Raw genomic sequence first — 18,360 nt, 5'->3', positions numbered from 1 at the left:
AATTGGAGGGCAAGGTTGTTGCCATTTGAAGAGATCTGAGAAGGTTTCCTGAAGGAGCTAGTGTTCCCACTACAAAGAATAGGTCAGAATTTGGCAGCTAAAGATGGGGAAGGGAAAGACATTCCAACTATAGGGTACAGCCTAAACAAAAGCACACAAAGGCCCGTGGTGCAGTGCATGTTTGGGAGCCTGAGTATATGGTTGGAGGGGAGTTAAGTTGTGCTGGAAATGTAGGACAGTGTGAGTTTCTATAGGACCTTGAATAGTAGGTGAATAATTTTGAGTCGTATTTGGGTGCAACAAGGCTTTCTAAAAGGGAGCTGGGGGAGGATAGGTGGTATAGTGGATAGAGCATTAGCCCTGGAGTCAGGAGGACCTGAGTTCAAATCCAGCCTCATATACTCAAACACCTGAGTAGCTGTGTGACCCTGGGCAAGTCACTTAATCCTGATTGCCTTGGGGTGAGGGGGTGGGTAGACAACTGACATGATGAGACCTATATACCAGAGAGAAGATTCTGGCAATAAGGGGTGGGCTGTAGAAAAGAGAAAGTGAAATAGGAAATTTTATAAAGAGTCTAGGTAGGAACAGTCATATATACAGCCCACAACACTCCTGAGTGAGACCCAAACCAGATTAGAATGTAATTGAGAAATATTTAATAAAAAATACAATAAAGTATAGATAATATTACATTTTAAAACTAAATCAATATGTGACCTGCCTGGATCCTCATGTACAGATCAGTGGCTCTGTTGCTAATTAAGTCTAACACTATCAGTTTAGGGAAATCAAAATGAGAGCCTATACTAGAGTAGTTTCTGGGAGATTAGAGAAGGAGGGGATGGATTCAGAGATATTACAAAGATCTTGGTAGGCAGGGTGGAGGGCAGCAATATTTCCAGAATTTCAGCTGCTAACTAATTAGTTGAGAAAGAAAAAATCGAAGTCAACTACAAAGTTAGAAACATGGAAGGCCAGGTGAACAGTGGTGCCACTGGCAGAAATAATAATGTTAGGAGAAGGCGTAGGTTTAAGGGGGAGATAGTGAACGGATTTAGCCTGAGACATGCTAAATTTGAGGTGCTGCGGGAACATCTAGCTGGAGTTGTCCTGTAGGCAGCTGGAGTCATGAGTCTGAAGTTCAGAGGAAGATATAGGTATGGGATTCACCAGCACAGATGTGGTAGTTGAGTCCTTGGGAGTGAATGATATTGCCCAGAGAGAGAACCTAAAGAGAAAAGAAGAGGGCCAAGGACAGTCTTGGGCTGTTACCAGCATTCGTTAGGGCTAAGAAGGGAATGAGAGGAAACAAAGATTGGCTGGAGAGGTAAGAGGAGAACCAGGAGACTGTGGTGCCTCTGAAACTAAGGGAGGAGATAATATCCAAAAGTGGCCAGAGAGATCAACAATGTTAAAGGTTGCAGAGGGGATATGGGTTATGACTTCAAATAACCAGTTAGCTTAAACATTTATATAATGCAATTAAGAGTGCCAAATATGAAGAATTTAAAGAAATATTATTGTTCAGTCATTTTCAATCATGTCTGACTCTCCATGACTCCATTCAGGGTTTTCTTGGCAAAGATACTGGAAGGGTTTGCCATTTCCGTAAAATGAAGAAACTTAGGCAAACTGGGTTGACTTGCCCAGAGTCACACACCTAGTAAGTGTCTGAGGCTGGATTTGAACTTAAGAAGATGAGTTAGGAAGACTCCAGGTCCAGTGCTCTGTCCACTGCACCACCTAGCTGCCCCTAAAGAAATATGGAAAGATGTAAAATAGTGTAAAGAAAGCAGGTAATTAGTATGTATACAACACATATGTATATGTAGACATATATGTATATATATGCAAATATAGACAATTATACAAAAGAAAAATGTTTTTACAAGTGTGGAAAAGAGTCCTGGATTTGGAGTCAGAGGACCTTCATTTGAACTCTATCCTTGCCACTGGGTGAAGTTGGGTAAATCACTTAACATCTCTCACTCTCAGTTTCCTCATCTACAAAATGAGGGGGTTGGACTACATATAAGGGAGTTATATAAATATATATAAGGACTACTTATAAGGTACCTTCTAGCTTAAATCTCTGGTACAGTGATTTGTATATTTCTGCAATAAACAATAGGAGATAAGAAAGTTTGGTAAACATGCAGGAAGACACTAAATCAGGAGTTCTTCACTGGGGGTCCATGTACTTCTCTTATTTACATATTTTGATAACTCTATTTCAATAAATTGGTTTTCCTTTGTAATCCTATGAATGTATTTTGTAAATTTAAAAACATTATCCTAAGAAGGGGGTCCATGAGTTCCATCAGACTGCCAAAGGGGCCTATGGCACAAAAAAAGTGCTGTATAATCCCTGCACTAAATACTGTTGTAAAAAGACTTGCAAAAACAAAGGTAGAAAGAAGGAAAGATTGTTCAGTAAGTTGTAATAGCTATCTGATGTTGAAGATCTTTTGAAAAATGTAAATGGTGGTAAAGGTAAGTATGTTCCATTTTGCCATGATTGAAAGTCAATTTCATAGCAAATTGTTTATTCTTTTAACAAGTAAAATCTCTGATGAATTTTTTCTAAAGTAAAATTGAAATTTGAGTTCTGTGCATATTTGAATCAAAACAGAAATGGAAGTGTAGCTGTTATAGTTGTTGAGGATTAGTACAGTCAATCTCATGATAACATAGCTGATGATGATATATTTGGAAATTTTGTAAGTCAAATTGCATTCCCTCAAACAGAGCTACAGATGATAGAAGCTTGAAATAATATAAGCTAATCCGTGACATAGGATCCATCCTGTCCCTCAAACCCAAAATCCTCAAAGGGTTTCTGCTGTCCTTAAGAATCAGAAAAGTATCCATTCCCTAATAAATTGGTGGTCAGAAGGTGTGAACATTTTTCAGAAGAATTGCAAAGTATTCACAACCACATGAAAGAACGCTCCAGATCACTAATAATAAGAGAAATACAAATCAAAACAACCCTGAAATTCCACCTCATACCCTGCAAATTGGCAAAGATGACAAAAAAAATGGAAATAGTAAATGTTGGATGGATTGTAGGATGATAAGCACACTAATTTATTGTTGGAGGAGCTGTGAAATGACATAACCATCTTAGAAAGTAATTTGGAATTATGCAAATAAAGTGACTAAAATGTTCCCACCCTTTGACCTAGAGACTTCATTACTGGACTTATACCCAAAGGAAGCCATTGACAGGAAGAAAGTCCCCATATTCACCAAAATCTTTATAGCAGCACTTTTGTGAGAGCAGAGAATTGGAACCAAAGTAGATGTTCATTGATTGAGGAATAGCTAAATAAATTGTGGTCCATGATTGTAATGCAATACTACTATGCTGTAAGAAATAACGATGTGATGAATACAGAGAAGCATGGAAAGATCTATAGGAATTAAGGCAAGATGAAGTTAAGCAGAGCCAAGAAAAGAGTATACACAATGACTAAAACAAAGTAAATGGAAAGAATAGCCACACACACAAATATCAAAAATGAATGCAATAAAGCTCAAGCATGCCATGAATAAAGAGAGGATACCCCCGTACCACCCCTTCGTGGAAATGGGAAGTGTTGTACAATGCATGTTTTCAGATTTTTTCAACATGTTGATCAGTTGTGCTGATTTTTCTTTTTTTTTTTGTCTGAAAATACCATATGTTTATATGAGATGATTCTTTAAGAGGAGAAGGAAGCAGGATACAGTTTTCCCTGTGATAATGTAAAATAAAAAATTTTAATAAAATCTTAGGTAAAAAATAAAAAAAAGAATAGACCCTTCCAACTGGACCGTCCCATATATAGCTGTGAACCTTTTCTTTTGGGCTTTTGTATAGCACTGGCATTCACATAGCCTTCATTATCTTCAAACCACCTCTCAGCTAGGGATGCATCATTATCTCCTCCTTGCAGCCGAGGCAGGTGACAAACTGAGAGGCTGGGTGGCTTTCCCTAAAGGCAGGTGGAGACAGTCTGGTAAAGATGGTGCTAGAGTTAAAACTCTTGAATTACTGACATCCAGACTCATACAAGAATCATAAATCAACACTACCTCTCTTCATGCTCCTTTGAGCAAAGGAAGAAACATGCTGGCAGAGTTATATTCAGCAGTGAGAAGATTCTCCCCAAGGCAGGACAGCATTAAAGTCTTGTCTAGTGATTTTTATGAAGTGGACAGTCATCTTTCCAGGATGATATGAGTATTGCTGCCCAAAGGAAAGGGGTAGACTTGGGTGAGGGAGGTGTCCCAATTTTCTAAATTTACTTTGGAATTGGCAGAGATATGTGCTTCACAGAAAGAGACAGAGATTTTTAGGTCTCATGAATACTCAAACCTTTGTAGTTTGTGAGTCCTCTGCAGGCTAGTAAGTGATGTGTTTTGCTGATGCTTTTTTCCATTCCTTTCTGGTTGCATTCTGTCTTTCATTTTAAAACATAAATAATGGTCTATAGGCATAAAGATGGTAGCATGCCCTTAGTTCCATCTCCAGGAGCAGAGGCAGAGCCTCATTTATCTATCAACTGTGCAGATTACATCACTCCTGTCAGCTATAATCAATAGAATGGTCATTTAGCCGCCATCACAACAAACTCCTTTGGCCTGAGTCTGTGCTTAATGAGAACCTTTCTCACACAGAAGTTTCCACTTAAGGTTCTACTGGGAAAATATAAATGGCACCAACCTACTCCAGAAGCAGGAAGCCAAAGATTAAGCATACTCCCAAAGAGGCAGGTGAATAGATAAGCTCTTTCATTTCCCCAAGAGACATAGTGCAAAATAGAATCCTTCTTCTGTATCTGTTCTGTCACATGGATAGTCAGGTTTTCATTTTCTGTGTCTGGACCATGGAGGAGGGTATAGAAGAGTATGGAGAGAGAGAGGAAGCTGAGACTTATAGAAACAGGGCAGGACCCAGGAAGAAGAACCAGGGCCCAGAATCCAAAATGGAGCCAGGACTGATCTGAAGTCAGGACACATATAAGTATCCTAAGTCAGATTAAGGCAGTGGGGCTAAAACCAAGCAGGTAGGAAGGGACCAGGAACACATAAATCCCAAAGAGCAAGGTATTTGATTGAAGCAAGGGTCAGGCAAGATGTCAGCAACCTAGGAAAGCAGTTTGAGCTGCAAACATGGGGCATCACTATCAAGGAGACCTTGACATGGACAGCTAGGTGGCGCACAGTGCTGGGCTTAGAATCAGGAAGACTTGTTCAAGTACTGCCTTAGATCCTTACTATCTGTGTGACCCTGGGCAATTCATTTAATCTTTCTTAGTGTCAATTAGGAAATTTCTCATCTGTTACTGTTACAGTCTTTTTTCATGAATGAGATTAAAGCTAAGTTATATAAGATAACCATGCAAACCATTTTGCACCCTATACAGGTATTTCTTTTTAAAATTTTTTATATATTTTAAATATTCTTTCTTTAAATTTTGATGTCCAAATTCTCTGTCTCCCTCTGGCCTCGCCTCCTCCCATTGAGAAGGCAAACAATATGATATCAATTATAAATGTGAAGACATGTAAAATATATTTCCATATTAGCCGTGTTGCAAAAAAGGGGGGAGGAAGAAAAAATAAAGTGGGAAACTAGTATACTTCAATCTGCACTCAGAGTTTTGGTTCTCTCCCTGGAAGTAGATGGCATTTTTCATCATGAATCCTTTGGAATTGTCTTCAATGATTGTCTTGATCAGAGTAGCTAAGTCTTTCATATTTGATCATCACTGCAGTATTGCTGTTTTCATGTACGATGTTCTGTAAATCGTGTTCTTAACCCATTTTCGTGGACCCTTTTTGAAGTCCAAAGTCTATGGACCCTTTCTCAGAATAATGCTTTTTAATACCTTAAATAAAACACAGGATTACAAAAAAAAACTAATTATATTGAAATATAATCATAAAAAATTTTTTCTTAGAGTTCATGGATCACAATTTAAGAAACCTTGCTTTAAACTGTCAGACTAAGAGCTGACAAACATGCTGACAAACCCCAAAAGTCAGAATTCTGAGCTATGTGTGTCTTTGAAACAAATGTTTTAGAAAAGGACATATCTGGGGGGAAATAAAGCCTGAATAGTGTAAAATAGGTGGAAACTGTCAGGCAGATATTACTTCAGGCCCAGGCTATTCATTGTCATAGGAAACCCTGGAAACTCAGTACAGTGCTTTGCTTTGGTAAACTATTCCCTCCCTTTTTTTCTCTTAAGTGTGGGTTTAGAATGCCAGCATTTTGATTACAGCTGCTGTTTTGTGAAGTAGATTTGAAATGCATTTATATCTAAAGCCTCCTTTGGGCTAAGAAAGGCATGTTGGTAGGTTGCTGATTATCTTTAAGGAAAGCCAGCGTTTTGCTGGTGTGGTAGTGTACATAATATGCATGTGCTAAGGTAGAAAATGACACATTTTAAGGCTTCATTTGGCTCTCGTATTGAGCCAGAGTTCTGAGTTGGCTTTTAGAGAGTACCCTAGTTTTAAGGTAAATCACCATCCATGTTGACTCATATTCCTCATGAAAGGCCCTAAATTTTTTTTTTACTCATCTCAAGCAGAAGTTTATGATCCTATTTATGACCCTGAGTGACCTTGGCACCCTCCCCCTTCCCCCTCCAAAGAAAGCCTACTGTCATTAGGCAGATCTTCTCAAGATGAAGACACTCATTTTATGTGGCACCTGGAAAAAGAATATTACTTTTCTTTTTTCATGCCTGATGATCTAGTAGCCATTAGCATGGTTTTATACAGATAAATCGAAAAAACTAAGCCTTGACAAGTTCTTTTTTGGTGATAGATCCCTTCCTTATCTTCAGTGTTTAACCACATGACTCATTTGTATAATGAGATTGCTTCAGGAATTTTTTAAAAACCCACACATTTCTTGTTCTCTCTGTCATCGTTAATGTTTCAGACATCATTATGCTATGAGACCAGCTATTAAGTTTGGAGAATATGTAAGATATATAAGAACTTACTACGAGAAATATGATCCAAAAAGACCAGTGTGATGTCTAATGTTCATTAAAAATTTTAGTTGGAAAACTGTCAAGTAAGTAAGTAGTTAGAGCTTTGCTGAACATAGTGACTACAGAAATCCTATAATTTGAGGTTTGAAATAGACCACAGGATGTAGATAGAGCATAGGATGCTGTAATTCACATGGGGGAATCCCAAACCTCATAACTCCTCAAGTCTATAAGGGTCTTATTAAAGTAAGGCTCATCTGTCTTTTCTATTCTGTTGCTTATAAAACAGGTCATAAACCTCTCCCTCCTTCCTGAATGTATCCATTTTTCACCTTACCTTGTGTAATATTTATGAGATAATCCAATTTAGCATAAGGGATCATTAAAAAGTAAGAAGGAACCATAGGAGAGTTATAAGATATAGTCCAAATAGAGTCTTTCACATTTTGTAACAGCCTATTAAAATTACTCTCCTAGGTTCAGTTATTAGAATTCAGTGACTAATGATTGCCAGGGATTCTTTATACTCCAAAATGAATAATAATTAAATCTTTTCTTCTTTTCGATGTACATTTATAGCTCCTACTACTTTTAATTACAGCCATGCATATTGGATGAAACTTAGGGGGAAAAAATGGCTAGCTCATTCATTTGATGAAAGAATTTGTATAATGGAATACATAAGACCTGTCAAATCCAGTGCCTTAGTCTCAGAAGACAAGGTCCAATCAGAATTACTCTGCAACACTGGGTCAGGCTGTGAGACCCACACCAACAGCATGGTGCAGAAGGCAGATAGAATGAAATATTTTATTTTAAGTGTGCCAAATCTCCCATCTAGTGGTTAGATGCTGCTAATTAAAAGAAAAAAATGATACTATACTATATAGTGGCACTCTCTAATTCTACATATCTCTCCACCTCTTCTATCAGGATGTTATCATTTGGCCAGTGTTTATACTGTGATGTCTGTCATTCTCTATGCCCTTGTACTAATTGTCCCATGGATTAATTATCTCTATGCAGATGATTCTCAAATCTATTTGTCCAGCCCTAGTCTTTCATCTCCAACGGCCTATTTGAAATCTCGAACTAGATATCCCATAGACACCTTAAACTCAACTTGTCTAAAACTGAACTCTTCTTTCCTCCCAACTTCCCCCTACCCCCAACCTCTCTCCTAGTCACCCAGAATTAGGCTTCATCCTTGACACCAGTCTCCCCCCTACTCCCCACCCCCACCTCAATCTAAGTCCTGTTGATACTATCTTCATTGTTGTTCAGTTGTGTCCAACTCTCTGTAACCCCATTTTGGGGTTTTCTGGGCAAAGATACTGGAGTGGTTTGCAGTTTCCTTCTCCAGCTCATTTGACAGATGGGGAAACTGAGGCAAATAGGATTAAGTAGACTTGCCCAAGGTCATGCAGCTAGTAAGTAAGGCCATATTTGAACTCAGGAAGAGGAGTCTTTCTGACTCCAGGCCCAGCACTCTATGCACTGAGCTACCTAGCTGCTCCTGCTATCTTCATAGTATCTCTCAAATATGACCCCTTCTCTCCTCTGGTATTGCTGTGAGCCTGGTGCAAGTCTTTATCACTTTATACCAAGAGTATACCAACCTACTGGTTGGTCTCCCCACCTCAAGTATCTCCTCACTCCCACCCATCCCTCACCGAGCTGTTAATTGAGCTTTCTACATTGCAGATCTAACCATGTCACATCCTTCTCCCCCCAATTCAATAAACTCTAAGGGTCATTCAGTCAATAAACATTGATTAAGTGCCTCCTGTATGCCAAGCACTGTGCTAAAACCCTGGGGGTACAGAGAAAATCAGAAAACAGCCCTGGCTCTCAAGGAACTCAGAGTCTAATAGGTAGACAATATGCAAACAATTATTTACAAACAAGATACAGAATAAATTAGAGATAACCAGTGGAGGAAAGGCATTAGATTTAAGGGAGACCCAAGAAAGACTCTGTTGCAGAAAGTGGGATTTTAGCTGAGACTTGAAGAAAGCCAGGAGGAGACCATTACAGGCATGGGGGTCAGCCAAGCAATATGCTGACAATCAAGAGATGGAGTGTCTTGTATGAGAAATAGCAAGAAGACCAGTGTCACTGGATCTCAGAGTGGATGGGGTAAGAGAGGTGGTGTTAGATATAAAAAGAATGGAAAGGTGGAAGTGGGTGCAGGTTGTGAAGAGCTTTGAACATCAAATAGAGAATTTGTTCTTGGAAGCAATAGGGAGCCACTGGAGTTTGAATAGGGAGGTGACGTGGTCAGACCTCCACTTTAGGAAGATTATTTTGGCAGCTGGGAGGAGGATGGACTGGGATAGGGAAGGACTTCTGGTGAGAAGATCAACCAGCAGGCTATTGTAATAGCCCAGGTGTAACATCATAGGGGCCTTCACCAGGCTGGTAACAGTGACAGAGGAGAGAAGGGGATATATTATGAAAAATGTTACAAAGGTAGAATCAGCAGTCCTTGGCAACAGATTAGGTTTGAGGAGTGAGAGAAAGTAGCAAGGTGAAGATGACAGTGTGAGCCTAGGGGACTGGGAGGATAGAGGTATCCTCAACAGTAATAGGGAATTTAGGAAGAGGGCAGGATTCAGGGGGAAAGACAATGAGTTCAGTTTTAGACATAATGAGTTTAAAATGTCTATAGGACATCCAGTTCAAGGTGTCCAATTGGAGATGTTAGACTGGAGGTCAGCAGAAAGATTAGCACTAGATGAGTAGATTGCGAATCATCCGCATGGAGATCACTGAATCCATGGAAGCCAGTAAGAGCAGGTGAAATAGTATAGGAGATGGCCCAGGACAGAGTCCTGTATCTCCCTATTACCTCTAGGACCAAACATAAAATCTTGTTTTTGGCTTTTAAAGCCCACCTGTACCTGGCCCATTTGTACCAACTTAGCCTTCCTAGACTTTACTCCCTTCCATGTACTCTGACATCCAGGAACACTGACCTCCCTGCTTTCTCACAAAAGACATTCCATCTCTCAGCTCTGGGCGTTTTCACAGGCTGTCTCCCATGCCTGGAATCCTCCCCATCCTCATCAATGCCTTCTAGGTTCCTGGGCTAAAGTCTCAGCTTCAATGAAAAGCCTTTGCTGAGCCCCCTAAAACCTAGTGCCATCCTTCTTAGGGCACCTTCAACTTATCCTGTTTAAATCTTGTTTGTATGTAGTTGTTTTGCATATTGTCTTCCCCATTAGACTTTGAGGCCCTGGAGAACAAGGATTGTTTTTTTTAATTACTTTGTATCTCTATTGCTAAGAATAGTTCCTGGGACACAGTAGGAGCTTAAGAAATGCTTGTTGAAAAAAAAAAAAAAAGAAAGAAAGAAATGGTTGTTGACTTGATGGCCCCACATGCCCGAATTCACTGCCTTCCTGTCTTTGCCTTTGCCTCATAAAATGCCTCTCTTCCTTCAAGATAAAGTTCAAGCACCCTTTTCTATTTGAAGCTTTTCCTGATTCCTGACTGTTAATGCCTTCCTCTTCAAACTACTTGGTATTTAACTGCTTTGTGTTGGTTTGTATTTTGTGTGTGTGTGTGTGTATTTTGTATATAGTGATATGCATCCTTGTCATGTGCATCATTTAAATGTGAGTTCCTTGAAATTAAGGATTTTCATTTATTGCATTTTATTCCCAGTGCCTAGCATTATGTCTGACATACACACACACTCAGCAGGTGCCCAAGAAATAAATGCCTGTTTATTTTAATTTTTTTTAAAATGTGTGTTGAACACAAATTTTCAAATAAGGTAATCTCTCTAGTTCAATTATTACTTATTTCTTATTCTTGTATGTCTTACTTGCTTGACAATTTCCTGAAAAGGACTGAAGAACTTTGATATAATATTGCACATGGTACATGCATTGCACATAGTAGGTACTTAATACATGTTTATTGAGTCTTATTAATTTTTCCAGAGACAAATCAGTGCCTTTTCAACCCACTAGAAAAGGAGCAAAAAAGGTTCACTTGACATCTATTATAAATGGTCAATATAGTGACAAAACAATGGTGTACTCTTTAGTGATCTCCATTTTGGTTTCTTCCCTCATTTCTAGAGTTCTTTGGTTTTTCTGAGACCATATAATGGTGTGATATTTCTCTCAATCTAAATTCGCAGTATTTTGTGGTTATTTTTCATGCCTAGCCTTTCACTGAGATACCTCCTTTGGTGTCCTTATATTTTCCCAAGTGTATCAGGAGGTAGCCAGCCACTTGACTCTAGCGTGCTATAACATAGCTATTGAATTCTGATGCAGCATTTCAGAACTTAGTATGAGCCCTTTGTCTTGGCAGATGTTCTAACTCCACATTAGTGTGAATAGTGTAACAGGGCATATCTAGTACCCCTATCATTCCCATGGCATGTGCTAGTATTGTTATCTAATGAAGCCTCTTTTGTAATGAACAGTATTGTCCAGCCAGAACTCCTGTTTCTGTAGAACTTTCTTTTCTGTTAAATGAAAAAAAAATCCAAATCCCCTATGAAATTCAAAATAAGCACGGGGCTCTGAGACAATCAATGAGGAAGGAAATTATTGGGGCTTTCAGTATGCTCTGCTGTGCTCATCACACAAGCCTGGTTTGCCCCTGTTACTACCCGGAGAAAGAGTAATTGATGATAAGACCATTTCTTCGGTGTGACCGCAAGACAGGTTTATGGGCAGTAGTGGGGTTAGTTACTGGCCTATGTGCACATCTTTAGAAACAACCCAGCAGGACACAGGGAATATGATCTACACCTCCAGAAAAAAAAATGTTCAAAAAATAAATGTGTATTATAACAAATAACCCAAACTTTAGCTGATTACTGGAGCTGAGGGAAATGAGGAAGGGGGAAAAACCTTTCTGCTCCTCTTACTCCTCTTCATTCTTCCCTCCCTTTACTCCATCTTCAAAACAAAGACAGTTCAATTTGAGCCGCCTCTCATGCAGTTGTGCTCAAGTTTTTTTCCTTATACAGACCTCTTTTAATAGAGCAAGAGACCCTTAGGCCGCCTAATGTACCAACTAAGAACTATAGAATCATAGAGTTGGAAAGGACGTCAAAAAAGAACATTGACACTGAGATCAGAGGCCCTGGGTTCAAATCCTGCCCCGACACTACCCGTGTGCATTAGACAAATCACTTAACCTCCCCAGGTCTCGTGTTTCTTGATGTGTAACAGGAGAAGGCTGGCTCATTGTCCTCTGGGGTCCTAGCTCAGAGCTAAGACTATGATTATCTAGTCCAACTCCATCATTTCATAATTGAAGAAACTGAAGCTCAGACAGGTCATTACTTGCTGGAGGTTGCTAGTTACTGTCAAGAATTGGAACTAGAATCCAATTCTCCTGACTCTAACCAAGTATTCCTTCCATACCACTATGCTGCCTTTACTTGAAACCACAGAAAATGGTCCAGAAGTAACGAGAATAATCTTGTGTATAATGAAAATGATTTTGGTCTGAGCCTATGATTTTATCAATGAGATTTTGCTGATGTGATTTCATTGGTGAGCTCCTTTTCAACAACCCGGATCAACAGCTTGTCCACAACTTGTCTGAGAGAATTGCCCTAGCCACTAATAGACCAAGTGACTTGCCCCTGGTCACATAGCTAAGATGTGTCAGAACTTGAACCCAGTTTCTGCTGTCTCACTTGAACACCCACTGGGAACTGTGCCATGTTGCCCTTGATGAGATACTAGTGAACAATAATATAATTTAATTATTCATGCCAAAAACAAAAGTATGGATAATGTTACAGTGCAAACATTGATACTTTTTTTTTTTTTAGGCAGTTGGGGCTAAGTGACTTGCCCAGGGTCACACAGCTAGTGAGTGTCAAGTGTTTGGTCTGAGGCGGTATTTGAACTCAGGTCCTCCTGACTTCAGGCCCGGTGCTCTATTCCGCTGCGCCACCTAGCTGCCCCCAAACATTGATACTTTTAAGCAGCTGGATTTTGGGCTACCTGAAGGAACCCCACAGTCTTGTAGTGATCTGTGGGCCATACTTAGAAAGGCAGTGCTCTAGGGACTCAGTGATTGGAGGATATCTCCTGGATGCAGGATACTCTAAATTGTGTCAAGAGCACCAGTGATATCAAAGTTACCTGGACTGTGTTTGATAACTATTTCCTTCTTCCTTTCTCTAGGGTATTAAATACAACATTGTTTGAAAGCTGGGAAATTGTTGGACCATACCCATCCTGGTGGGTTTTCAACTTGCTACTGTTGCTAATTCAAGTCCTGAATTGCTTCTGGTCTTACTTGATTATAAAGATAGCTTGCAAAGCTATTTCCAAGGGCAAGGTAAGGCAACATCAACCGTTTTTCTGGGGAAAATGGCATTTATTTTTTTCTTCCAATCCTGTAATAACTTCTTTTATTGTTGTATGTTTTATCAAAACAGTTGTTCCTTAGTACTTAATGTAAACTTTAGTCAATTTAAGGCTGCGCTTTCCTACTATTTTATTTAGTGTTCACTTATGGTGGAAAGCATTAGCATTGCTTCACTGATGTTCACATGTAAATGTTCTCCATTTACAGTTTTAGATTTAATGATAGCATGTTGTTTATATGCTTTTTCTCTCTCATTGAGAAGAGAATATATTTACATTTTTCTCTTTATGAGAAGAGCATTAGTTGAATGCTGTTCTTTCTCCATTTTGAATACTTCTTTTTTCTTAAAAGTGATACTAGGAAAGCATTATCTTCCAACTGAATTTCAGTAGAAACAAATTGGATCTCTATTATTCACAGTAGACTCATGAGGCTGATTTCCCTGAAGTCTTCTCTGATTCTAATCCTTAGTCATCTATCTGTATTTGACAAGTGATTTCTCTGAAACATCCTCTGTGACTTTTTTTTTTTACTTGTCTGTTCTCTTCCTCCTGCCATCCTGGAAGGCTGGGAAATGGAATCCTTTGCATGTAAGTTTCTTAGACCTCTATCTGTACTTATACTGGGTGACCATAACCTGTTAGAGGGGGCTTTAAAGAAAAAAAATTCTCCATGCATATGTTTCTAACGTGATTGAATTAACTGAATGCTGCAACTCAGACTTGCTCATGAATAACATCCACTTCATGCCCTTACACACCACTGCCTGCAATCTAACCTAGTGTGGAGGTGTTCAGTTTTCCATCCCTTGGATAAACATAAGTCAACATTTCTTCAGAATAGTTCCTATATTGCTTGCTCCTCTATCTGATCTTCCTCTATGGGTTTTGATCCTTAAGATGTGGGTGAAACCACAGGATGTAGAAGAATGTGTTCCATCTACCTTAAACCTTTTGGCAAACTGACAAGGATAAAGTAGAAAATGCTAGGCTTTAGATCATGAAGTTACTCATTCTTCAGGGGAGAATGACAGAACACAGTACTTAGGACCAAGCATAAGATTAGGAGACAGGATTTCTGAGACCCAATGCCAGATCTTCTGTGGATTCTCTGCCTGCCATCCAGTGTTATACCTCTCCAGCCTCTTCAGCGTTATTATTTAGGGATAACATAGTGCTGAAGTTTTCTCCAGGGAAGATTAAAATCAGCCATCTAACTTTGCTATGAAAACAGATGACCAGCTCCTTTGTAAAGGTTAAATGTATGCATTAAACCTAAAGGTTGGAAATTTTCAATTCCATTATCCAAAATGGCTTTACTTTTGTTTAAAGGCCTCATTTAGAAGGAAAAAAATAATAACTCAGACAGTTGTGTGAACTAAAAGTTCTAGGACAACACCAGTTGGATTACTTTCATCCTTACTTGTCTACATCTTTGTTTTTTTCTCCCATTTTATGAAGAGAAGGGCATTAGTCTCACTATAGATATCATGCTTGAGAGCATCTTAGCTGCTATTCCTAGCTCATCTGTGGCATTAAGATTTCTTCTCAAGCATGACTTACAGATTTGTGTTTCCCAGAGGAAAGAAGTGAATCTGGTGTCCTATATTACTTTGTTCTCTGAAGGTAGCATTTATATAGATTTTTCTTAATATAATTTAGCCCAAACTCCTCAAGCCTGCAAATGTAGATTCTTTTTGTTTGTAGTAGCATGTATGATAAATGGGGGTAAAAACATATCCTAAAACCTAATTTTAATATGCTAGGGACCTATGCCATATTTTATCTTACAGGTAAAATAAACTGATGACATCCTTTAGGTATTTGAAGAACTAAACCTTCTAGATTTGGGGGGCCATTATGGATGAGCTGTATATCAAATAGTATCATAGAGAGGTTACAGTGTAGTTACTATAAATGGGTAAGCTTCAGTTTTGAATAGATGGCATTAGAAGTAATGAACAAGGTTAGACAGATTTACATTGTGCCAAGCTAGTAGGAATATTTTCAAGGCAGCAGACCACTACCTCTTCCTCCCCCAACCCCCGCACTAGAAAAGAGTTACAGGGTCTAGGTTATTTCCCAAACTTTATTTATTCAGGATCAGCTGACTCTACTAATAAGGTTAAGCATTCTTAAGCACCTAGGTATAAGAGAGTATATAAGGATGGGATTCTAGCCATGGGATTTTAAGTCTTTTCTTAGAGTTGTGCCCCCTACCCCCAGACTTAAATAACTTTTAAAAATGCCTCTTGTGAAAAAATTGAACTCCACAGAATATGCCTAGATCTGCTTATGTCTTATTGTAATCCATGATTACTAAAGTTTCAGACCCCATTTTTCCTGGAGTCAAGATTTCTTTAAAATGCAGCTGTACCATTTCTTCCTTAACTAGCTTGAACATTCCATCTACCCATTTCAGACCTATAATTTGTATGCATATTAGGATCATAAGAATGTTTTACTAACCAAGACCTAAGTGAAATAAACAAATATATTAAAAGATTAGCATACCTCAGTATATCTCTCTGGACTCTGTTATTTCATCCATGGCTTCTATTTCTAGAATTATAAAAATCAAATTCAAACTTTTTAAGAAGTCATAGTAAGACCTGCCAGTATGAGAGTCCTAGTCTTTAGAGAACAATATAGGCCAGTCCAGTCAAATATTGTCTGGCCAATTATCTTATCCCTTTATTTCATAGATTCCCCTTTTTAAAATCTGTCAGTCCCAAGCTGGTGGATTTGGTCTGGTAAGGCTGTTGATGAATTATATTTTAAATGACTGAGTGAGACACCTAAACTTGAGTGCCATTATTTTAACAGCTGATTCCTATAATTCTCTTGCAATCCTACTGCAAGTTTTTCCATCTAGCTGTACTATCTCATCATTGGATCATAGATTTAGAACTGGAAAAGACATTGGAGTCTATCTAACCCAACCCTCTCATTTTACAGATAGGGAAACTGAGGCCCCAAGAGGTTAAGTGGCTTCCCAGGATCACAAAGCCAACAAACATCTGAGGCAGGATTTGAACTTGCCTTTCTGACTTCAAGTCCAGTGTACTATCCACTATATTTCTCTGCCTTCTCCTCATATGAGAAAATGAAATGATTCTTAGAGTCATAGCCTAACAGAACAAGAGGGAGACTTAGGGGTCATTTAGTCTGATGGAGCTGTTTCACAGTGTTTGTATCTATTTCAATATTGTATGACTGCATGAGCTTCTTGGCATGATCCCAACAGAGGTGACTTCCCATGAGCTGATTGTATTCTGGGCATTCTGCAGGTGTCCAAGGATGACCGAAGTGATATTGAATCCAGCTCAGATGAGGAAGATTCAGTGCTTCCTGCAAAGAACCCACACAACCCCACCACCAACACCAATGGGACCAGTGGCACAAATGGGTACCTCACAGGTGGTCCGTGTGCAGAGGAACACTAACTACTCTAAACCACAAGACCTGAACAAAGTGAACTCTTTGCTACTGGAAGTATTTAACTAAGTTGTGAATGCGGTCCCTTTCCTATATCTCAGCATCAGAAACAAAAATTAGAATTATCAAAGCATTCTGATAGTGCACTGCCATATTTCCTGTCTGTGAATAAAGAAGACTTTCCATTCTCTATATGTAGGCATGCTGTATGTGTATGTTATTGACCCAAATGGGAACAGTATTTTCATATGTAATGTCTTTGAATATTATTTATTTTTTGTATTTGTTTGTAAATCTGTGGACAAAAGGGAACTGCCTCACTCCTTTTACTCTGCAAATTCTTTATGAAAGAAAGAGATGCTCCTATCTCTTCTATCCCTTCTTGTTGCTGTAGCTTAGTCCACCGTTAAGTATTTGTCAGCTTGAATTGTCACTTATAGTAAGCTAAAGACAGCTTTGCGGATAACAGCTCAGCTCCAGATGTGTCTGCCTCCTTTGCGTTATAGTGCTGGTTTTGACATTGCTGATCACTTCACAGTGGCTGTTCTCCCAATGTAAAGTTTAAACAGGCTGAATTAGCTTTGTAAGTAGTCTCTCTAATGTGATCAATTAGCAGTTCAAATTAAACAGTGGTTTTTATAGGATATTATTTTAGCATTGTTTTAACACTAAATTGGTAGTTAATTGCATTAGAATAGGCTCCATTACTTGTGTGCATACCCATGATATATTTATGTCAATGGCTATGGTAAATTCCTAGTTGCAGATTAGTTTTGCCTTGTAAGCTTAACCCCAGCAGGATATAGCATCTTGCATTGCTTCTGATTCATCTGAGAAACATTTGCTCAGGTCCATAGTTGAAAATGGAGAATTCACATTTAATATTGAGAATTTGTCTCTGTGAGCTGGAAAGAATGAAAGCAGAGTCCACCAGCTCAGAGATTAGTCATTATTGCATGCATGCGCAGAAAGGTTTCAGCCAGGCTTCGCTGCTCTCCCTATAATTGCTGTAGTAGTCTGCCTTGTCATGGAAGAAAGCGAGCTGAAAGTCTTGCTCAAACAGAAAAGTCAATTTTTAGAGCCTTTGAAGAGTTCTCCCTAGTGTTGAGCACTTTATTGCATCCAGCTTTTAAAACTCCTATAGTATTTGACCTGGGCGTGTGTGTGTGTGTGTGTTTACATGTGAATGTGGCATATTTAATAGTTATGCCTGACAAAATCAGAAGGAAAAGAATATTTGACCTTCCTCATCCAAAAACCAGAATGATTTGGCTATTCCACAAACCAAGCTACTGTCAGCTTGATGCTCAAAATCCCTTGGTGTAGACTTGTTTAGTTCCTAGCAAAGTTTCTATAGGGCACTATTCCTATTGGAAATATTAACTTTCTCTTGGAAAATTGTTCTCCCCACCAGTGACTGGATCAGCAGTGAGAGATTTCTGGGCAACAGACTTTCTTAAACCTCCTTTCTGACTGTGTTATATGTGTGCAAAAAGAAAGAAAGAAAGAAAGAAAGAAAGAAAGAAAGAAAGAAAGAAAGAAAGAAAGAAAGAAAGAAAGAAAGAAAG

The 18,360-nt window shown here is 38.9% G+C and overlaps 1 protein-coding gene across 2 annotated transcripts in view; it reads left to right on the top strand.

The window, feature by feature from the left end:
- The window catches only part of CERS6 (ceramide synthase 6), a 292,186-nt gene extending 273,878 nt beyond the window's left edge, over positions 1-18,308 (top strand). The window contains exons 9-11 of one of the 2 annotated variants that reach the window (XM_027866034.1): positions 13,169-13,325; positions 13,922-13,945; positions 16,645-18,308. In XM_027866034.1, coding sequence (XP_027721835.1) covers positions 13,169-13,325; positions 13,922-13,945; positions 16,645-16,800 — 337 coding nt within the window. In that variant the 3' untranslated portion in view covers positions 16,801-18,308. The remainder of the gene's footprint in view (positions 1-13,168; positions 13,326-13,921; positions 13,946-16,644) is intronic. The other variant, XM_027866035.1, reaches the window with a different exon arrangement.
- The last annotated feature ends 52 nt before the right edge of the window (positions 18,309-18,360 follow it).

The sequence above is a fragment of the Vombatus ursinus genome, unplaced genomic scaffold, assembly GCF_900497805.2.
Source record: "Vombatus ursinus unplaced genomic scaffold, bare-nosed wombat genome assembly UNPS02014779.1, whole genome shotgun sequence".
Taxonomy (NCBI): domain Eukaryota; kingdom Metazoa; phylum Chordata; class Mammalia; order Diprotodontia; family Vombatidae; genus Vombatus; species Vombatus ursinus.
This window is presented reverse-complemented; position numbering and strand designations above follow the sequence as displayed.